This window comes from Dreissena polymorpha, chromosome 8 (genome assembly GCF_020536995.1).
Source record: "Dreissena polymorpha isolate Duluth1 chromosome 8, UMN_Dpol_1.0, whole genome shotgun sequence".
NCBI classification, from domain to species: Eukaryota; Metazoa; Mollusca; class Bivalvia; order Myida; family Dreissenidae; genus Dreissena; species Dreissena polymorpha.
Genome location: NC_068362.1, coordinates 54,344,998 through 54,369,616, shown reverse-complemented (window position 1 = coordinate 54,369,616; position 24,619 = coordinate 54,344,998). Strand labels below are relative to the sequence as shown.

The 24,619-nt window shown below is 35.6% G+C and overlaps 1 protein-coding gene across 2 annotated transcripts in view; it reads right to left on the bottom strand.

Moving 5' to 3' along the window:
* Positions 1-24,619, bottom strand: part of LOC127840952 (disintegrin and metalloproteinase domain-containing protein 12-like) — a 70,630-nt gene that overhangs the window by 16,841 nt on the left and 29,170 nt on the right. The window contains exons 10-19 of one of the 2 annotated variants that reach the window (XM_052369415.1): positions 24,270-24,439; positions 23,120-23,204; positions 19,322-19,455; positions 16,158-16,172; positions 13,095-13,266; positions 12,589-12,684; positions 9,895-10,026; positions 8,427-8,602; positions 5,090-5,294; positions 3,143-3,329 (exon numbers count right to left, since the gene is read on the bottom strand). In XM_052369415.1, the coding sequence (XP_052225375.1) occupies positions 3,143-3,329; positions 5,090-5,294; positions 8,427-8,602; positions 9,895-10,026; positions 12,589-12,684; positions 13,095-13,266; positions 16,158-16,172; positions 19,322-19,455; positions 23,120-23,204; positions 24,270-24,439 (1,372 nt within the window). The remainder of the gene's footprint in view (positions 1-3,142; positions 3,330-5,089; positions 5,295-8,426; positions 8,603-9,894; positions 10,027-12,588; positions 12,685-13,094; positions 13,267-16,157; positions 16,173-19,321; positions 19,456-23,119; positions 23,205-24,269; positions 24,440-24,619) is intronic. The other variant, XM_052369416.1, reaches the window with a different exon arrangement.

The window sequence follows — 24,619 nt, the reverse complement described above, 5'->3', positions numbered from 1 at the left end:
AAAATAAATAGGGGTCATCTGCAAGGCACGATCAATGTACCTATGAAGTGTCATGATCCTAGGCAAAAGCGTTCTTGAGTTATCATCCAAAAATCATTTTACTATTTCGGGTCACCGTGACCATGACCTTTGACCTTGTGACCTCAAAATCAATAGGGGTCATCTGCGAGTCATGATCAATCTACCTATGAAGTTTCATGATCCTAGGCATATGCGTTCTTGAGTTATCATCCGAAAACCATTTTTCTATTTCGGGTCACCGTGACCTTTGACCTAGTGACCTGAAAATCAATAGGGGTCATCTGCGAGTCATGATCAATCTACCTATAAAGTTTCATGATCCTAGGCATATGCATTCTTGAATTATCATCCGAAAATCATTTTACTATTTCGGGTCACTGTGACCTTGACCTTTGACCTAGTGACCTCAAAATCAATAGGGGTCATCTGCGAGTCATGATCAATCTACGCATGAAGTTTCATGATCCTAGGCGTATGCGTTCTTGAGTTATCATCCGGAAACCATTTTACTATTTCGGGTCACCGTGACCTTGACCTTTGACCTAGTGACCTCAAAATCAATAGGGGTCATCTGCGAGTCATGATCAATCTACCCATGAAGTTTCATGATCCTAGGCGTATACGTTCTTGAGTTATCATCTGGAAACCATTTTACAATTTCGGGTCACCATGACCTTGACCTAGTGACCTCAAAATCAATAGGGGTCATCTGCAAGTCATAGTCAATGTACCTATGAAGTTTCATGATCCTAGGCCCAAGCGTTCTTGAGTTATCGTCTGACAACCACCTGGTGGACAGACCGACCGACTGACATGAGCAAAGCAATATACCCCCTCTTCTTCGAAGGGGGGCATAAAAATGAATGTAAAAGAATGTAGGGGCTAATGTCCTAAGGGGCAAATGTCCTATGGGGCTAATGTCCAAAGGGGCTAATGTCCTAGGGGCTTTTGTCCTAGGGGCTCATGTCCCAGAGGGCTAATGTCCTACACTCGAAGCCACAACGTTAGGAATTACTTTCACAAACAATAAAAAGGATACAATTCTTAAAAACATACTACCTAAATTACAGAATTTTAAAAACTGCTTAAAATCATGGCATCACCGTAAACTTACACTAATCGGAAAAAACACAGTATTGAAAAACGTTTGCACTTCCTAAATTAATTTATGTATTAACAGTTCTCCCAAATCCACCAAATGATTTTATTAACGATATAAAATCAGCAATATTTAATTTCATATGGGACGGTAAGCCTGAAAAAATAAAACGAACTCAGTTAATTCAATCTGTAGCAAATGGAGGTATCCAATTAACGAACATGGACTCATTCTTAAATGCAATCAAATGCAGCTGGGTTAAAAGATATCTAGATAGTACCAACACAAGTAAATGGAAATTATTCAACCAGAAAATCCTAAAAAAATATGGTGACTCCTTCAATGTAACATCAGCAATACTATCTTACATGAAATTGCAAACGAAAACATATTTCTGTCTGATGTTCTATCAGCATGGAGTGATGTCACTCATAACCTAGAAACCCAAACCAGCAGTAAAACTATTTTATGGAACAATAAAGACATAATTTCAAACAATAAGACGCTTTTCTATAAAGATTGGTTTGAACGAAGCATTAAATATGTCGACCAATTATATGACTACAGAATTAAGGATTTCTACTCTTGATGATATATGCTACATATACGGAATACCTTCAAATAATTTTCTGAAGTACTACACACTAATCAAAAGCATACCCATACATATTAAATCTGAAATCAATACAAATAATACACCATGACTGTACTCAAACAACATTCGTAGAAAACATACTTGGAAGAAAAAACAAAACGAATAAAATACTTTACACACTACAAATTAAAACCTCTACAGAAAACTCCAAAACCCAAAATAAATGGCAAGTCCTTTTCGGAGAACATGAACTTAATTGGAAACACATATTTACCATGCCATATAAAGCAACTATTGAAATCACACTGAGAAATATTCAATATAAATACATCCATAGAATTACAGCTACAAATAAATATCTTTTTAAATGCAAATTATCTAACTCAAATCTGTGTGACTTCTGCAGTGAAAACATCGAAACTATAGAACATCTTTTTTGGGAGTGCAAACACATCCAGCCTATTTGGAATCAATTAGTATCTTTTCTTGAACAACAGCAACTAAACGTTAAACTATCTTTCTTAAATGTAAGTTTCGGAATTTACTCATTGAAATCAATAGACTGTAATAATATTGTGAATTTTATTCTTATATTCATGAAATATTTTATCTTTAACATGAAGTACAAAAAACAAGTACCAAATTTTAATTGTTTTGTCCATAGTCTAAAACTAAAAATCCAGATTGAGAAAGAAATAGCCCTCAGTAATGACACATTACAAATCTTTGAACAAAAATGGAATTGGATTAAATTCTCATAATGTTTGTCCACTTATATACATTTCACTCTAATGTTAGTTTATCTTTCTAAAATATTTTTGTATATTTTCTTTTCAATCTTATAAGATCATTTTGAATATACAACAAAACACACAAGTCCAGTATGCTTTCTTCCGACTTTATACAACTCATCATTTTTCATAGCTATTCTTCTGTTGTTCTTTTCTTTTCTCTTAAATTTTTTTTGTTATACATATACTAGCATATCTTGTATAACATGTCTGAACTTTATTGCTTTGTACAATCACTATGTTGTATGATCATATACATCTATACATTGTGTGTATTATATTGAATAAAAAAAAAATGTAAAAAAAATGTAAAAAAAAAAAAAAAAGAAACATGAAATTTAACAACCATCTAACCGTTAGACCCTGAGTAATAACTTAAGTTTCCTTTTTGAAAAACTGGGTTTAATGGATGTGTGTGAAGTGTAAACCCTGATAAGTCTGTTCACTCACACAGGCTTATCAGGGACGACACTTTCAACTTGTATGGTATTTTGCTTTATAAGCAGTCTTTTTTAGATGACTATCCAATTAAGGCAGAAAGAGTCATCACTGATTAGCCTGTGAAAACATCAGGGATGACACTTAATAGACATGCATTCAGCCCAGTTTTCCCATAAGCAGCTTATTTCCACTCACCTTCAATCTTGATGGGCCCGCTATCCACACTGCCCCCGTTGCCGGCCCCATTGCAGCTGGGAGGCCCCCACCCCTCCTCACAGTGACAGTTGCCCTTGCTGTTACACACACCATGCTTGGAACAGCCGCCCTCACAGCCCAGGAACCCCAGCTCACTGATGGAGCGACACTTCTGGTTCAAGCACATCTGATAGAAAATAGAGCTGTTTCAAAAACATCTGATAGAACATAGAGCTGGTTCAAGTACATCTGATAAAACAAAGAGCTGATTCAAGCACATTTGATAGAACAAAGAGCTGATTCAAGCACATCGGATAGAACATAGAGTTGGTTCAAGCATCTGATAGAACAATTGAGTCTTTCAGCTTAAAATCTGTCTTGATTATATAAATATGAGTCCCACTTTGGGAAAAACAGGCTTAATGCATCTGCTTTAAAATGTTTTTCAAAATAAGCTGGTGAAGTCCACACAGGCTAAACAGGGACGAATTTTTCCGTAAGATTAGATATTTGCTATGAAGAGACTTTCTTTAAACGAAAAATACCATTTATGGAAAAGTATTGTCCCTGATGAGCCATATAAGGTTATTATACTGGACATATAACAGTCTCTTATTATATTGGACATATAACAGTCTCTTATTATATTAGACATATAACAGTCTCTTATTATACTGGACATATAACAGTCTCTTATTATATTGGACATATAACAGTCTCTTATTATATTGGACATATAACAGTCTCTTATTATACTGGACATATAACAATCTCTTATTATATTGGACATATAACAGTCTCTTATTATATTGGACATATAACAGTCTCTTGTATTAACCCTTTCCCCATCAGATGCAGATTGAAAATGGCTTTTGCAACCAGCATAAAAACAGCCAGTAACTCGCAGTCTGTTCAGGTTTTATGCTGTTCGCTGCTCATCAGTAACTAAGGGGTGGAAGTGAAGCCTTTAAAACTTGAATTTAGTAACAAAGGAATTTTATTAAACATAACTTTCTAAAGGACTATAAATGTGTCAAAATACCTATCTAAGTGGTAAAGGGTTAAACAGGGTTGAAATACAGATAACTATATCCTACAGACCCCACCTTCTCATTTTTGCAATTGATTAAATTAACCAATGAAGTTTTAAGTTTAGAGAAAATCTCTCTTTACTGACATGATGGCTTCAAGCTAAATACTTCAAAAGTATATTTTGTACTTATTTAAGACAGTGATCAATTCACCAAGAATGTAAGTGAAAAGGATTATTATTTATCAATTGTCAGATGTTTTAACAAGAGCACCGCATAACGGGTGCCATGCTTGGCTGCGGGAGCAGTTTTGAATTAATGAAAGCTGGACAGCAGGGCCCTCTCTTTCCGCCAGGGGAAGCCACCCACAGCCGTCATGAGGGTGAATTTTCGCGTCTATAACCTTTTATGAGGGATTTTTTTACTTAGTCTCTCATTACTTCATTTTTGTGTACATGTTTGTACTATAATATTTTAATGTGATTTACATAGATATACATTTAATCAAAGGTTAGTAGCACGATACCAGCTGGCAACATAGGTATAAAAGTAAAAAAAAAAAAAAAAAAAATTTTTCTTTTGGAGGGGGGAATATTTAGCTGAAATAGGGGAAAAAAGTCACAGTGACCTTGACCTAGTGACCCCAAAATGTGTGTGGCGTGTAGAACTCATCAAGACAAGCTAAAAATTGGGCCCAGGAAAGTAAAAATTGCTATATGCATCCAGCATAAAACCAGAACAGCCTGTGAGTAACTTGCGGTATATTCAGGTTTTATGCTGTTTGCTTCATTTCAGTACCTTAGGGTTGGAAATGAGGGCTTTACAACTTGAAGTTATTTTGAATGGTGTTTAATTTAATTTGATTTCAAAAGGGACAACAAATGCATTTAAATGTGTATAGGGTTAAGTTGTTGACCTTTTTCTCGTCGCACTTGGCACCGTCTGGTACCATGCCAGGGTCAGGCATGTCTAGCCCCACATCCAGCATGGCTCCCCGGCACACATGTGTTGTGGTGCCGATGGTGAGAAACGTGGCGGGGGTTGTGTGGGTCAGACTGTCCTTCCAGAACATCAGTTTCTCGTTCTGGTGAACACAGTGCAGCAGCCCGCACATCACGTCACTGAAGATTGTGGAGGATATTACTGTATAACGTCCCCAATTTCTGAACATTTCTTAACCCTTTCTCACTCAAAAGTAAAAATTGCTATATACAACTGGCATAAAACCAGAACAGTCTGCCAGTAGCTCCCAGGCTGTTCAGGTTTTATGCTGTTTGCTGCTCATCAGTATCTTTGGGTTGGAAATAAAGTTTTAAAATTTGAATCTAGTAAGAAAGGTCTTTATGTTTATATGATTTTGTAAAGAACTACCAATTGGTAAAAATGCCAATCAGAATGGGTTAAAATGTTTTAGTATTATATTCATACATATTTATATAACCCAATCCAATTGTTTACAACTGGATGGCATGTGATTGGTATACATGCATGACTTTCCTCTTCTTTTTTTTCTATTGTAATACCTTGTTATATGATAATTGCATAAAATTATAATTAATATACAAATGACTTAATGTGCAAATAAAAAAATGTCAAGTGATTCCATATTAATAATAATATTAAGCATAATCACACCAAAAACAAACACATATTTCAGTATTATTTTCCTTTTAAATATATTCAAATATTTTAAACTCAATATTCTAAAACACAAACCTATGAATTTCTAAAAAAAATAAGTTGTTGGTTCTCGCAAATACCACTACATGTATTTAAAACATCTTTGAGACTTGAATAAAGCAATCACTATTCCATAACAGTTATAATTTTATTTTTCTGTGAAATGATTTGCCATATAAAACCTATGTTATAAATAAAAGAGCTTTGATATATCTGCTGCTCTTTGCTGCCTCCTGTAAGTTTCATTGAAACTTGAATTATAAACTAAACTTAGGTAATCATGTAAATCTATTATAAAAACAATCATGTTTTTAATTGCCGACAAGCATAAATTAAATTACAAATGACACTTATCTTCACACTTGAAGAATGCAACTTTGCAGTTGTAATGAATTCTGTTTTATGCAGATGTTTTTAATTAAATTTTGAACATTACAATTATGAACATTGGGCCTGTTTTCAAACATTTAACTATAAGGAATTCCCTTTCTCGCTGATTAAGCTTGCATTGTGCCCTACCTGCATCACATATAAAAGCATTGAATAACAAGCAAATTTGTTGAATTGATATCCCCCCCCCATTATACTTCTGGACACAAAAGTATTCTGGATGGATGGACAAGGCCAATGTGCATCATCCTCTTATCCATATGTATACTCATACCAAGTTTCAATGAAATCCGTCAAAGCACTTCCAATATATGGCTTCGGACACAAAAATAAAGCATTTTCAAGATACAAAGGGCCATATCTCCATTATTATCCAATGGTGTACAATGCCATTTGGCCTGCATCATCCTCTTATCCATATATATATACTCATACCAAGTTTTAATAAAATCCGTCAAAGCACTTCCAAGATATGGCTCCAGACACACAAAAAAAGCATTTTTTCAAGATACAAAGGGCCATAACTCCGTTATTATCTGATGGTGTACAATGCCATTTAGCATGCATCATCCTCTTATCCATATATATATATACTCATACCAAGTTTCAATGAAATCCGCCAAAGCACTTCCAAGCTATGGCCCCGGACACAAAATTGCCGGCCGGCTGGCCGGAAGGACTGACAACGCCAAAACAAAATAATTAGGTATTCATTGAGCCAGGTGCTGCCAGAAATGGGTTTTATGCCATATGCAGGCCCCATACAATAGCTGGAGACAAGCCTGGGCATTTGCATAGTCTGGCAAGAAGTCAGTTGTTCTAATGGCATTGTTTTGGTCTCATTAGCGGACAGGGTAGCCACTGACTAGACTGCACTTATTTACAGGCTGATCCAGAGCTATGGTGGCTGCATATTACATAAGTACATCAGGTCATTTTCAAACGAGTGTAACGTATTAGCCCTTTCCCACTTACAAGCAAAGTGAAAATGGCTATGTGCAAACAGCATAAAACCAGAACAGCTTGCAACTCAGTCTGTTCAGGTTTTATGCTGTTTGCTGCTCATCAGCACCTAAGGGTTGGAAAAGAAGCCTTAAACACTTGAATTTAGTAACAAAGGTATTTAATTAAAGGCTACTTTCTAAAGGACTACAAATGCGTCAAAATAGGTATCTAAGTGGTAAAGGGTTAAATATGGTAGAAATACAGAGTAACTTGCAGTCTGTTCAGGTGTTATGCTGTTTGCTACTCATCAGAATCTAAGGGTTGGAAATGAAGCCTTTAAAACTTCAATTTTGTAAGAAAGGACTTCAATTAAATTTAATATTCTAAGGGACTACAAATGTGTGAAAATAAGTGTCTAAGAGGTGAAGGGTTATATACGTATTTAAGTGGTAAAAGGTTAAATATGTATCTAAGTGGTAAAGGGTTAAATACATATAGAAGTTGTAAAGGGTTAGATACGAATCTAAGTGGTAAAGGGTTAAATACATATTGAAGTGGTAAAGGGTTAGATACGTATCTAAGTGGTAAAGGGTTAAATACATATTGAAGTGGTAAAGGGTTAGATACGTATCTAAGTGGTAAAGGTTATATACAAATGTACATATCTAAGGGGGTTAAGGGTTAAATACTTATTTTTAGTGGTAAAGGTTTAAATACTTATCTAAGTGGTAAAGGGTTAAGTTCATATCTAAGTGGTAAAGGGTTAAATACGTATTTAAGTGGTAAAGGATTAAATAATATCTAAGTGAAAAAGGGTTAAGTACGTTTCTAAGTGATAAAGGGTTAAATATTTATCTAAGTGGTAAAGGGTTGAATACATATCTAAGTGAAAAAGGGTTAAATACATATCTAAGTGGTAAAGGGTTAAATACATATCTAAGTGGTAAAGGGTTAAATACATATCTAAGTGGTAAAGGGTTAAATACATATCTAAGTGGTAAAGGGTTAAATACATATCTAAGTGGTAAAGGGTTAAATACATATCTAAGTGGTAAAGGGTTAAATACATATCTAAGTGGTAAAGGGTTAAATACATATCTAAGTGGTAAAGGGTTAAATACATATCTAAGTGGTAAAGGGTTAAATACGTATCTAAGTGGTAAAGGGTAAAATACGTATCTAAGTGGAAAAGGGTTAAATACGTATTAAAGTGGTAAAGGGTTAAGCAAGCTGCCTACTCTCTGAGGCAGGGCAGGTATCTGATCTGGGTCCAGTTGTAGCCACAGTTGCCGTGCTTGCTGCCGTTGGTGTTGAGGTGCTTGAAGCAGACCGGGTCAGACACACGCCCCGTAGAGCCCCAGAGCAGGCGACACTGGCCTGTGTGTGTGCTGCACTTGCCCTTGTAGCAGAATGCCTGGGGAGGTGAAATGAGAGTGTAAGACATAAATTTATCCGACTGACTGGCAGACAGATAATAAAGCCAAGCTTCTTTGATGGGGGCAAATTACAAAAGTTTCTTTGGGCTCTATCCTGTGTGCATGCTGCATTTACCCTTGTAGCAGAAGGCTACAGAAAATACAGAAAAAAAGCTACAGTGGAGAAATGTTGGTGCAAGATTAAATTGCTCTTGTTATGGGAAAATTGGGCTAAAGGCATGTGCGTTAACCCTTTCAGTGCGGGAACCGATTTTTGAAGGCCTTTGCACACAGTTTGGATCCAGATGAGACGCCACAGAACGTGGCGTCTCATCAGGATCCAAACTGTTTGCTATTCTGATAGTATTCTTTGAAAAAAAATAGAAGAAAATGCTAATTTTAGAAATTCTGCAGACGGAATTTTAGCAGACGACAAATTTCCCAGCATGCAAAGGGTTAAAACTCGTCCCAGATCAGCCTGTGTAGAAGGCTATTCAAGGGTGACACTTTCTGCTTACATGTACATGGTATTTTAGATCACATTTTGGAAATTTATCAAAACAAAAATAAATTATAACATTCCTTAAATATTTGGCTGGCTTATTTAAAGCCATCTTACTTTTTAATGTTTTTATTTTAGTAAAATGGGACAAAATATTTATTGACATTTAAAACCAGAATTGTGAAAACAAAATGTGTTTTTTTTACAAGAATAAAAAATAGTTTAAAATAAATTCTGAATTTCAATCAAGTGTGACTAAACAAATTCATACAATTCTTTCACTATTTCCGAATCATCAAGATTTCATAAAGTGAATTTCTCAAAATTCAGCGGGACAAAAGCCACTGCAAGATCTGCATTATAAAGCAATAAGCAAAGACTGAGCCTTGACCCGCGTTTGAATGTAGCAAACAAAGAAACTCAAGAAAATATATCAGGATAGATGTTCTTAATACAATGATTTAGATCTTTCTCTCAGCTCCACAACATGAACCCAATTCAATGAGTCATTCTCAAATAGTGTGATTAACACCCAAGCAATATTTGGTAAGCTAAATTCAAGGGCAAATAACTCTGCAATGTGGGGGTCACTGGGGAAAGAACAAGACATACACCAGTAAGATACGAAATGTTCCCCCCACATTTCGTCTTTGTCTGAAAACACAACTTACATTAAAAACAAAAAAATAAAATATTGACATGCTCATTTTCACATCCTCACTTGTAAAGCCAACAGTTTAGTGTTTACCACTCCCCCCTCCCCTGTTCCAGATAAGAGCCCCCACGTACCTGCCCATTTCCACACTGCAGCCCGTCCTGTAGGAACACGTCTGAGGGGCAGGCAGGGTTGTCTCCCAGGCAGAACTCAGGCAGGTCACACTCCCCCACCTGGGCCCGACACAGTGTCGCTGCTGCCCTCGGCTGGGTAATAGAGGAAATGGGCAGCTTGTATGTTGTATGATCATATGAGTCGTGCTCTGAGAAAACTGGGCATAATGCATGTGCGTAAAGTGTCATCCCTGATTAGCCTGTGCAGTCCGCACAGGCTAATCAGGGATGACACTTTCCGCCTTAATTGGATTTTTAATAAGAAAAGACTTTATTTAAATGAAAAATGTCATCAAAGCAGAAAGTGTCATCCCTGATAAGCCTGTGCGGACGACACTTTACGCACATGCATTATGTTCAGTTTTCTCAGAACACGACTAATGTGTTTTATGAGCCTTTCTCTGGGAAAATGGGGCTTAATGCAAGTGTATCAATGGTTGTCCCAGATTAGCCTATGCACTCCCAATAGTCTAATCAGGGAAAATTTGTCTGCAAATTTTAGATCATTGCTTAATAGAGACTTCCTTTAAATAAAACATGCCATAAAAAGTGAATGTGTTGTACCTAATAAGCCTGTGTGGACTTTTTGGGATGACACTTTTTGCACATGCATTCAAATATGTTTTCCCACCTCAAGGCTCAAGTTTTAAGAATATTTTGTGACTTAAAGATTCATCTCCTTTTTATTAAAAAGTAAATAAATAGCGATTTCTATGAACCAAAAACAGATAACACACATTTCCAAGAATTTTGACAGTATCTATTTTTTTTTATTAATTTAAACTTACTTAATCAGAGATATATCATCTTTTATGCTAGAAAAAGAAACAAGTTTCAAAACAGCCAACCAATTTATTGAATGATAATAAAAGATTTTTGGTAAAAATATTTTAAGTGATGTAAACATTCATCACTTACAATCCCATGTTATTTATCAGAGAAATAATTGATCTTTATGAAGATGTTGTGAACAATAAATATAAAGTAAATTTAGGCCACTCCAAATTAATGTGTTGGTCGTCGGATTTGCCGCACCTTTTTTTTTCAAAATGGAGAAAAAAAACAAAAACATTTTACCGCTCGCACTCATTTTTGTGTCCTTCTGTAACCATAGCGCATGTGTTTTTTTTAATTTGTGAAAAAATTTTAAAAAGCAATCTCGCAGAAACGTTTTTTACGCTGAATATGAATGCCAAATAAAGTGTTTCGTAACCTTTTTAATTGATAACTGTAGTCGCTCGAAAATTTGATCGAGACGACCAGAAGAATGGCTTCCTGCATGACCGTTTTAACAAATTGCAGTGAAAAGTTGCTGCAGCGAACCCTTATAAATATAAAAATATCTGCTTCATTCTGTGACTATTTGAATGTGTTTGTTCACGTTCGAACATGCAACTATCAGCAGATACCGTTTAAGCATGCTCAATTTAACAACATAGGGAAACATGACGTAAGTTTTTGTATGCATTTTTTTCATTAAATGGGCATATGGACGGTATTTCCCTATATGTAGGCAAATTTTTCCTATAACACAATTTAAAGAGTCACAGGGACAATGTTTTAGAATTTGAAGTCACAGGGACAATGTTTTAGAAGTATTTAAATACATGGTTGACGGAACAGGCTTTGCAGCTTAGAGCTGGGTCTGTGTATTTTAGAAACATCAAAACAGTTTTTTGTAATGTATACATATTTCAGAAAAATATAATATCGTACTAGCCATCGATATGCCCCTTTTAAAATAAGGTATCGACAATGGATTATATGCATGGCCTTTGTCTGACTGTCTGTCATTATCATTTTGAAGATTGTCCCTCTTCAAGTGCTATTGGAACACAGTCTACCTTTTCACAGCTTGCAACATGGTATACCTTTTCACAGCTGTCACTATTGAAAACATCGATCAAATATAAGCAGCAGTAGGCAGTAGACATGTGTCCCTCACTTCAATGATATGGTTATATTTTGTGCTCAAAGGTCATATGCAACTTACTCCTATAAAAGTGACGTCGATATACATCGACCTCATATCGTTTAACGTCAATTTGCTGTAGCATCGGTCCAACATGAAATCATATCGGAACCTTTAACGGCTGCAAATTCATATAACAGCGCAGAATCTTCATGGAAGAGTTATTTAATATAAAAATATAAACATTATTTTACTAATTGCATTAGAAGATGTTAAATTAAAACTTACAAGTAATGCAATTCCCAATATGAAAACAGTTTGAAGTGCAGTTTAAGTGCTGAAACCTAATTTTAGTGCATTTTTATTTAAAAGTATGTAACTCATAGATATATTATTGCTTGTTTGTACAAAGATTCTTTTCTTTGTATAAGAATTGATTTGAATGTAAACTATAGCTGTTTAAACCTGTATCTCTTGTTAATGCAATATTTCTCTATCGAAATGTGATTTTTTTTTCTTCGCTCTTTGCTCGCTCGAAAATTTTCCTGTTTTCCAAAACAAGTAATTTTTTTTTCGCTCGCCTCTTCAACTTTTTTCAAAAAAATCCGTAGACCAACAAATTAATTTGGAATGGCCTTAGTTACACATTGAATATGTAATCACAGCAACAGAAAATAATGAAACTACATAACAACTGCTAGCAGCTACAGTAACATACACTGGGCAAAGTGCAAAACACTGACCTTGCAAGTGTCAAGGTCACAGCAGGCTCCTGCCGCACATTGAGATCCCCGGGTCAGGCGACATGTGGTAGCATTGCAGCACTTGTTGTGACACTCCTAAAATACATTGGTCAAATCACAGGCTGGGCATCACACAGTGGTATCTGATTTACATTTCCATATCAACTACATTAGTTTTGCACTGAACACCCAACAAGCATATCTTACTATTTTATTTTTTGTTGGACACTAATTCTTTTGGACTTTGATGGTTAACAGATTTACAAATTTACCTTAAACTCAATGGTAAATGACCAACGCAAATTTTGCTTTTCTTTTTCAATAAGAAATCCACAAATTAATTTTTCCACAAAAAAGTTTTTTTTTGCAAAAAGCCATGAATTTTCATGTCATGAATATAAAAGATTGTACAGTAAAGTCCTTAATTAAATTAAGACATTGAAACGTATATTAGATTTGAAGTCCAGGCCCCCATTTCCCACACATTTATCTCTAGTCTAGCCTACCTCAAGAGCCCCACAGTCGCACTCCTCGCCCGCCTCTGTAAACCCGTTGCCGCAGTCAGGCCCAGCGTACAGGGTCTCCGGCACGTTACGCAGACAGTAGTCCATCACCATCTCAAACGACTCATAGAGCGATGTCATGGAACACGAGGACCACTTTGTGGGAACGTTCACCCTGGTTGATGGAGAATTTAATATATTGTGTCTTGTTCTGAGAAAACTGGGCTTAATTCATGTGCGTAAAGTGTCGTCCCAGATTAGCCTTTGCAGTCAGCACAGGCTAATCAGGGACGACACTTTCCGCCTAAACTTGATTTTCGGTAAGGAGGGACTTCCTTCAAACTAAAAATACCATAAAAGCGGAAAGTGTCGTCCCTGATTAGCCTGTGCGGACTGCACAGGCTAATCTGGGACGGCACTTTACTCACAAGCATTAAGCCCAGTTTTCTCAGAACAAGACAACATTCATCATCCGCTAAAGAGTGGAGTGTCGACTATATTTCAAAGAGATACATTCTTTTAGAATATTCCACTAATTATTCTTAATAAAACAATGTAGGATTGCCAGTCTAATATAAACAAGATCTGTTTGGGAAACACTCTGTCCCCTCATATATTTGACCTTTGACCTTGAAGGACCTTTCACCACTCAAAATGTGCAGCTCAATGAGATACACATGCATGCCAAATATCAAGTTACTATCTTCAATATTGTAAAAGTTATGGCCAATGTTAAAGTTTGACTCAAACAAACCATAAACCAACAAACGGACAGGGCAAAAACAATATGTCCCCCAGTATAGACTGGGGGACATAAAAATACTGGATAGGAATTTCATATTTCACACTTAAAAATATGTAATTGCATTAAACGACTGGGAAAGCATATTTCTTTTATGGATAATGCCATGTAAATATCTTCAATATTCTAAACAGAATTGGGAAAAACTTTTTTAGCCATGCAAAATCCAATTTCTGCATTGTCTACAACTGTATTCATAACGGCTTCTTTAAACATATGTGTATTCATTTTGGGAAAATGTTGTTGTCAAGAATCATCAATATATTTCAATTTGTTTTATTACAAGGATGTATTTAACAAATGGAATGACTATGGCGTTCTGGGTGTTTTTTATTGCACATAGTGATAGTGTGATATTGCATTCCACATGCATTGAATGCATGACATACAACAGCACTAATTTTTGTATACTTCACGATCAAATACATCTACAATGTACCGTAATTACTTACTATGGTTATTAGTTTTCAGAAACCCCATTTTTAGCCAAAATAATGATTTTTTGTGACTCTAAATTTTCTTAAAGTTATACTCCGCTTTAAAGAATCTTTATTACAAACCATTAATTAAATAAAGCTGTTGACATATTTCAACTTCAATAATTATATTTTAGCACACAAGCGTTATTTTAATTTAAAAAGCAAAATATATAATTATTATGAATGAGTTTAATAAGTGGCAATTCTGTGATACAGTTTAAAATCAAAACAAGGGACAAAATTGTCACAAAACCAAGTTTTCATTGTGAAAAAAGTCTGATAAAGGGAGACAACTGAACTTTTGAACTGAACAAACAAAATTAACCCCCTTTGTTTCAAAATAAATATATTTTTAGTATTTTTAGTCATGGCGACCTTGACCTTGGAGATATTGATGTGATTATTTTGTGCGACACACTGTCCCATGATGGTGAACAAATGTGCCAAATGATTTTAAAATCTCACAATGAATGACATTGTTATGGCCCGGACAAGCGATTTATGGCCATTTTTGACCTTTGAACTCAAAGTGTGACCTTGACCTTGGAGATATCGACGTAATTCTTTCGCGCGACACAATGTCTAATGATGGTGAACAAATGTGCCAAATGATTTTAAAATCTCACAGTGAGCGACAAAGTTATGGCCCGGACAAGCTTGTTCCTCCCGCTTGCCGACATTCGCCAATCTAATAACCAGTTTTTTCCTTCGGAAAACCTGGTTAATTATATTCTGATTTCATATCCTGTTTGATACATTATGAAATTGTGCTTGAATACAGGGAGCACAATTTAAATTGTATGTGTTTTACTTTCATTCAAACAATAAAGGTGAAATATATAAATTAAGAGAATTTACATTGTTAGTAAAAAACAGCACCCTGTTTGTTATGGAGTGAAGTAAAAGATATCAGTTATGTGCAATCAATCACAAATGGAAAAAAAAACGTTTGTGTCACACTTTGATAATATGGGTGGCTGATTTAAAAAGACTTCCGGAGACTTCTGCATTCTGTTCACACAAATTCTTCGGTTAAATCACATAAAAAAAAATTCACAAACTTTTTTATTTGCAATTTAAAAAGAAATGGTCATAAATAAACTTTTTATAAAAAATTTTGCTCATACATTGCCATGGATCAACATGCTTCATACAGCCAGAGCTTAATCAGTATTTTCTGTTTGAATACCATATACCAGCTAAGCAAAGTGTAGATGCCAGCCAAATAGGAAAAAAAGACACATATATTATATAAGAGCAAGTACTGATACTACGTTTACATAGGCTCACACCTCCTTCCACACATACCATCAGCACTAAAACCGACTGGTGCCACATACCAATGCACCATGCCTAGCAAACATCAGCACTAACATCGACTGGTGCCACAATAAGCATCATAAAGTATTTATTCAAAGAGAACCTTAATTTTTTGTCATTTTATTGATATGCCTTTGACGATGAAAGCAAAATGCTAATTTACTTGTAATTAAGAGCTAACACTATACAGGAAAATTAATTGATCTTAAAACTACACTGATGCTTATACTAAAACTGAGTTTCCTTTATTTGCTAAATTTCCGAAAGAAAGAATCCAAATATCAAATTTAGAAATCCACAAAAAAAAATTCATTTAATGGAAATAAAAGAGCGTGAACAATTTGTGCTTCATTCCATGTTCACAAGCATTGAGACATACAAAAAAGAAATTTCCCTCTACCATCCCTGAACAGCAAAGAAAAGAAATGACTCAAAACTTGTTAACATGTTTTAAACACTATTTACCGCCCATCCATGGATCTAATAAAAGAAAACACAGAAAATATATGTGTAATAGAAGTTTAATAAAAAGTCCTACATACATTACTATACGCCCATTATCATGCAGATTTCTTTTTGTTGTATTATAATGTTTGTTCCAATTTTATCATTCTTTGTTCATGAAAAAATAAATTAAATTTTAACCATTAAAGGGATCTTTTCACGCTTTGGTAAATTGACAAAATTGAAAAAAGTTGTTTCAGATTCGTAAGTTTTCGTTTTAGTTATGATATTTGTGAGGAAACAGTAATACTGAACATAAACCATGCTCTATTATAGCTATTATATGCATCTTTTGACGATTTGAAAACCTAAAAATTATAAAGCGTTGCAACGCGAAACGATTGAATAATTTGGAGAGTTCTGTTTTTGTCGTTAAATTTTGTTAAACTACGAAGATTGCTTATATAAGGTATAAAATACGTACAACTGTGTACTCGGCGGAATAGCTCAGTAGGCTAAAGCGTTTTTACTTCAGGACTCTGGCAGGACTCCAGGGGTCACTGGTTCGAAACCTGCTCCGGGCAATGTTCTCTTCCTTTTTAAATTTTTTTCTTGATTTTTTACTGGAGCTTTTACGATCCAATGTTTACATTTATCAATATAAAGCATTTAATGAATAAGTTAAAAAAATGCCAAAATCTGTGAAAAGGCCCCTTTAACAATCAAAGTCATTAAAACAAAAGAGCCATCATGATGGCCCTAAAACGCTCACCTGAGTACAATTAAGGTATATCAATTTTTTTTGTTGAAGGGTTTACCTGACGCCCTAGTTATTGAACCCACTTGACCCAGATTCAAACATGGCCTTCATATTGTCAAGATCTTCTGATGAGGTTTCTTCACTATGAGTATTAAATTTGGCTTCTACTGTGATAACAAGGTTTCTCTAAGATTTGACATGGTGGCATCATTTTGGTGTGCATGTGACCCTCCTTGTTTATGGTAAGTTAAACATTCTGACCTAGTTTCATCAAGATTGAGTCATAAATGAGGCCTCTAAAGTAGTACATGCCTTTTGTAAGATTTGACCAAGATATTTTCAAGGTAAACATTGTGACCTAGTTTCATCAAGATCGAGTCATAAATGTGGCCTCTAGAGTGGTACAAGGCTTTTCTAAGAATTGACCTAGTGATTTCAAGATAAACATTCTTATGGATGAACAAGAGATGTGTTTGTCAGAAACACAATGCCCCCTATTGCGCTGCTTTGAAGCCATAAATTTGACCTTTGACCTTGAAGGATGACCATGACCTTTTACCACTCAAAATGTGCAGCTCAATGAGATACACGTGCATGGCACATATCAATTTGCTATCTTAAATATTCAAAAAGTTATGACCAAACTTTAACAAAGGTTAAAGTTTTAGGAAAGAAAAAAACAATGATATTTGACCTTTGACCTTGAAGGATGACCTTGACCGTGACTTTTCACCACTCAAAATGTGCAGCTCCCTGAGATACACATGCATGCCAAATATGAAGTTGCTATCTTCAATATTGCAAAAGTTATCAAACTTGAACCAAGGTTAAAGTTTTGGGACATGCACATACAATGAATGAATGAACGAATGACAGACAGACAGGCCAAAAACAATATATCCCTGATCTTTCGATCCGGGGGCATAAAGAGAGCTAAAAGTTGACGAGAAACACCAAAACTGCATGATGCTGAACATAGAGTGATCACAATAGCACCCCTGGAGTACTAAGTGCTCTGGTAAGCTAAAAACAAATGGGCTGTGCTCTGTGAAAAGGAGGCTTAATGAATGTGTGTAAAGTGTTGTCCCAAATTAGCCCGTGCAGTCCACACAGGCTAATCAGGGACAACACTTTCCGTTTTTATGATTTTTTCATTTCAAGAAAGTTCCTTCTTAGCAAAAATCCAGTTAAGACGGAAGTGTCGTCCCTGATTAGCCTGTGTGGACTGCACAGGCTAATCTAGGATGACACTTTACGCACATGCATTAAACCCACTATTCATACAGCACGGCTCAAATATATTGTTCCAAATATTAATTGTTATAATCTGTTATTTAGTTGTTATATCAGGAAGTACAACATTATTAATTATATGTCATAGATCTCTGAATAAATGTTTTTCTCATTCTTCATGCAAATGAATTCTCAAATCACTTGCCCCAAAATGCATTACCCATTCAAAATCCATTCACAATGCACTAGAACAAATCCACCATATGAGATACTTGCATCTTGAACAAAATATTACCACCTGAGCCAGTATTCATCAACCTGTGCTTAGCAATTACATTAAGAGTAGGGAATATTCCTGAAACTGTAATACTCTGGCATCCCTTTACATGTTCATCCTTGTTCAGTTTGAACCTACTCTTTATATACCATTACTTATTGAAAAACACTTTGCAAGTCAGGCCCCATGTACATTTGTACAAATGTTCAACTTCTGTTTTAGACTAGATCTCAAAGATTCAGCCAATAAAATAAAAGCTCACATGAAACAAGTATTTTCATTGGTCAATCTTTTAAAATTGAGAGTTGGTGATTGCAAACATTCATGGCTAAGGGGCTATGGCTAAGGGGCTATGTCTATGCATATTATTGTTTCTGGTCAGATAGGTGCAAAAAACTGGTCCAATTCCAAATTTTAGCTCAATAGATGGAATATTCCCAATTTTAAAGGACTTGGTTTAACTAAATGGTGAATATAACTTGATATTAACCCACTCTAGTTACATTATTCTTGACTTTAAATAATTTGTGAATAGCATTTTTGGTTCTGATACACAAAATATTATAGCCTTGCTCTGTGAAAAGGGGGCTTAATGCATGTGCGTAGTGTCATCCCAGATAAGCCTGTGCAGTCTGCACAGGCTAATCAGGGACAACACTTTTCGCTTTTATGATATATTTTGTTTAAAGAAAGTCCCTTCTTTAAAAAAATCCAATTTAGGCGGAAAGTGTTGTCCCTGATTGGCCTGTGCATAGGCTAATCTGGGACGACACTTTACGCACATGCATTAAACCACCTTTTCACAGAGCACAGCCCATTTGTAAATGAGGAACAACATATTTCCATGAGACTAAATCCCTTCATGGTTGGTGAATACAGGCCCATTTGAACGGAACACTCCATGCGAATACCAACCCCCCACTTGTGGACGCCATGATGCATTTCTCCACAGGACACTTGCATATCGTGTAGTTGTCGTGGTCCATACCAAAATTGTGCCCCAGCTCGTGTGCTATAGTTGTTGCTGTCTGAGCTTCCGTTGCGAGATTCTGATGTTACAACAATGTATATATGTTTAAGTAAGTTCTGTGAAAATAATTGCGTAGTAACAAAGGTTAATTTCCGTTTTAAATAATTTATTATTCAGAAATTATGTACTGATAAAATCGCATGTCCTGCAAGAATTGTATGGTTTTATATGTGGTCTAGTTATATTTTCATTTATAATATACTTTTTAAGCGTTTTTATTGGCTTAGTTTTCGTTCGATTGACCAAGCGCATTTTGTTATTTTGCTGAAATGATGTTGCAACTTCAAATGACATCACGAAATATAAAAAACATTCGGGATTTATCATGTATGCGTAAATATTTATTTAATTTGCTCATTTAAAAGCATGTGATGAATAAGATCTGATACTCGTTGTCATTTCATACCATATTTTATTAAACACATCCAGGAAATTCGTAAGTAAGCTCTCCAAAGGCTCGCTTACTAACAAAATTCCCGAACTCATTTAATAAAATATGGTATGACATGAAAACTCGTGCCAGATCCTATACATATAAGAAAATGATGTTGCTTTGCAAAACTGCTATTTTTACAACTCAATGATTTTTTTCTGGACATAAAGCATCAAATGCACATTGAACATAAATCATACAGTTTCAAATCAATTATAACAGCACAGTAACTATCTATATCATCTTGATGACCATTTCTACAGCAGTATTTAACAGCATTGTGAGTGTACTGTAATCAAAGTTATTAAAAAACAAAAGATGTGCTTGTCAGAAACACAATGCCCCCTATTTCGCCACTTTAAAATAAAATTTCAATACACTGCAACACCGTTATTTCGAACACCGATTATCCGAAGTCACCATTATTTCGAAGTATTTTTCGGGTCCCGATTTTGGTTCTTCTTTGTATAATCTAAAATTTCATTGTTAATCCGAACTTCGTTAAACCGAAGAAATCGTTATTTCGAAGTGATTCAGTCGGTCCCAACACTATAATTCGCACCTTATTATCAATCTTTAATCCGAAGTCAAAACTGCAAAATACTGAGCGCATTTTCACACTTTGTCGTGGCGCGTCAAAAGCCGATAATTACACCTTTGTCGTCTGTGCGAAAGCTGGTGTTCAGAGAGACATCGCGTATTAGTTAAAAAAAAGTTAATTCATTTCCGAAAATGTATTCATATGTTTGTATGTCTGATAATTTGTGCTAATCGTTATATTTTATATGTTCTGTAAGTAGACAAAAATAAAAACAAGAAAAAGAATCTTTTTATTCCTCCGTTTGTTACAAGTGGAAATCTATTGCTATATGACTAGTTTACTCTTTTAAGTAAGCGTGTAACCGAACCATGCGACTTCCACAACGTTTTATTTTTACAGAATCAAAGAAGTCTTCTGTCAAATGTTTATTTCGAATTATCGTTAATCCGAAGTTTTTTTAACGGTCCCGACGACTTCGAAATAACGGTGTTGAAGTGTATATCATTTGGCAGGTTTAGAAAGTATCTCCCTTGGAATGTATTTTTTGACTTTTGACCTTGAAGGATGACCTTGACATTTCACCACTCAAAATGTGCAACTTCACGAGAAGTAAGTAAGAGATTGAATGGAGTAATGAATTAATTTAATTTTATTTTTTACCTTGACCTTTCACCGCTAAAAATGTGCAGCTCCACGAGATACACACGCATGCCAAATATGAAGTTGCTGTGTTCAATATTAAACATATTAAACAAGTTATGGCCAATATTAAAGTTTTCGGACGGACGGAATATTTGACATTTGACCTTGAAGGATGACCTTGACCTTCACCTTTCACCTCTCAAACTGTTCAGCTCCAGGAGATACACATGCATGCCAAATATCAAGTTGCTATCTTCAATTGTGAAAAAGCTATGGCAAATTTTAAAGTTTTCGGACGGATGGACAGACGCCATATATTAGACCTTTGACCTTGAAGGATGACCTTGACCTTGACTTTTCACCACTCAAAATGTGCAGCTCCATGAGATGCACATGCAAGCTAAATATCAAGTTGCTATGTTAAATATTGAAAAAGTTATGACCATAAAAGTTTTCTGACGGACAGACTGACATACCGACTGACTGACCTACTGACTGACTGACGGACAGTTCAACTGCTATATGCCACCCTACCAGGGGCATAAACAGTTAACATGAGCTCCCATGACAGCAACAATTTATATACCATCTCTGATTCTATTATTTTAGAGTTCAGCTTAGATATACTACGCCACCCATGATTTTTGCCTAATTCGTGGAGTCACGGTGGACAGTTTGATTTTTGAGGGGAAGATCACCGAGATATCACGTGATTCGTCACTCCGCCGTCGTGCGAGAGCAAGATAATCTTTGCCGTGATTCTCCCCAAGTTTGTGGAGATTCACCGCGATACGCAATGATGGCAGTGGATATCAGTGACATCAGTGTTTTGCAAATTCATGCATATAAACCGAAATGTTATGATAACTGTATACATACCGCTTTTTTAATGTGAACAATTATGCGATAATCCAACATAGTTACAACATCACTTACGAAAAAATAATTGCAAACATTTATGACTACAAATATGTTTAGGAATTTCATAAACATAACATATGCCTTCATAATATTTCAGAAGTGTAAAGAGTACAGTGCATTATGAACACAGCTTTCATTGAACGAGCGAATTAAAATTTAAATTGAATGCAATACGACCATGTACAAAAAAATGTTTTATTGCGTCATACCTGGCATGTAATATAACGTGCTTCGCTGGGACTTTCTGCTTTTGGGTAAAAATGAACAGGAATATTTGTTAACAGTTACACTGCGTAAGCATGTAAATAAATCGTCTGGATTATTTCATTTATTTTTCTTACATGTACTGTTCTGATAGGGAATACATGAAATAAACACTGACTCGCGAGTTTTTCAAACCTGTATTGACATTACACATCAGATAAACACCAATCTAAGCGATTAAAATCGGTAAAACGGACGGATAAAGCAATGAAGCTGTGATCGTCGCCATCTTTGTACCAGATTGCCGAACTTCAGTTTTCCAGTTTGCAGAGTCTTTTTTTGCTAATTCCCAATGGAAAGAACATTTATTATTTTGGTTATTAACAAGGTATCCTAGTTTGCGGAATGCATATTTCCAATTCCCATGTTGCCGCCTTCTTTTCATCGCGAAAAAAGGTGAATCATGGCGGTTCGCAGTGATTTGCGATACATTGTGCGACAGTCACCATGGAATCACAGAGACATCATCCAAATTTTCTTGTCGATCGGAATCACTGCAATTCGTCACGTTGCATAGATCGCGGTGATGCGAGAATCGAGGCAAAAATCATGGGTCGCGTAGTGTAAAAGAACCATTTCAATATCACTTGATTCAGCATTAAACATGTTTTATAATGTTTTTGAGCTTCCCAGCCGGAAAACTAGGCTTAATAAAAGTGTTATATGTATTGTCCCAGAATTGCCTAATCAGGGACAAAACTTTCCACCTCAACTAGATTTTCACTAAGAAGAAACTTCCTTTGAACACATATACCATCAAAGTGAAAAGCGTCGTCCCAGATTAGCCTCTGGGGATCAAAAAGGCTAATCTGGGACGACACTTTACACACATGCATTAAGCCCCATTTTCCCCACTGCAACACTCATTCATTTAATCCTTACCAAGTTCACACCACCAGAGTACTGGTAAGTACATATTGTCCCTTTGATGGCTTTGCCCACCACTCCATTGCTGAATGATGTTGTCCTGCAGAAAAAAACATCGCAAACGGCATGGAAACGACCAACAAATAAATAAAAAGCTCAGAAAAACTATTTTAATATTTTGCTGTTAAAATAAGGAACATCATTTATAACAGAATTTATTAAAAGCATTTGATAAGTTGTCATTATATATATTTTAAATATTTGCAGGCGATTATTATTCTAGCTATGAGCATTTAAATGTACTTTTTTGCTTGGTTCAGGATTAATGTCACTGTATTTACTCTACCTGACACATAAATTTGCAGTTCTTATTCAGTTATTAATCCAATTTTATTGACGCATACATTAATGGCTAAAATCCTGCACAGCTGATGTACCTTTATATTTACAGAAAAAAAGATGAATAGGGTCTCCTTCCCCTAAACTGCAATCCATACAGGCTTATCAGGGACAACACTTCTCGTCTCAACTGGATTTTTGTTCAGAAGAGCCTTCATATAAACAAAAAACCAGTTTTGGTGGAAAGTGTTGTCCCATATTAGCCTGTGTGGACAGGCTAATCTGGGACAACACTTAACACTTAACACAAAAGCATTATGCTGAGTTCTCCCATAACACAGCTCAATTGGAAATTATCAAACCTTACTTACGTAATCAACTGAGAGTTATCATTTCTGTGGTAGGGGTTGATCCTTTCTTTCCTTACTTACGTAATCAACTGAGAGTTATCATTCCTGTGGTAGGGGTTGATCCTTTCTTTCCTTACTTACGTAATCAACTGAGAGTTATCATTCCTGTGGTAGGGGTTGATCCTTTCTTTCCTTACTTACGTAATCAACTGAGAGTTATCATTCCTGTGGTAGGGGTTGATCCTTTCTTATTTACGTAATCAACTGAGAGTTATCATTCCTGTGGAAGGGGTTGATCCTTTCTTACTTATGTAATCAACTGAGAATTATCATTCCTGTGGTAGGGGTTGATCCTTTCTTACTTACGTAATCAACTGAGAGTTATCATTTCTGTGGTAGGGGTTGATCCTTTCTTACTTACGTAATAAACTGAGAGTTATCATTCCTGTGGTAGGGGTTGATCAAACCTTACTTACGTAATCAACTGAGAGTTATCATTCCTGTGGTAGGGGTTGATCCTTTCTTTCCGATAGTGTAGGAAGCTCTGCAGGGTTGTATCTGCTTCATCAACAATCTGGAACAGATCTTCCTTCGTCCAGTTTTCCACACCAACCAGGGCGATGTAAATGTTGAATGGCCGATAAAGCTGTGAAACACACATGCACAAGAATTGAATATGGCAAAAAGCCTGTCAGTTATAAATAATTAATGATATATTTAAAATCTAGAACATAAATTAATCGTTCAGATTCAGATAACTTGTAGCAGTTAAGCCTGAGATCTTTATGATCTTTTATTCAAAAACAAATCTTGTTTAATAACAGGA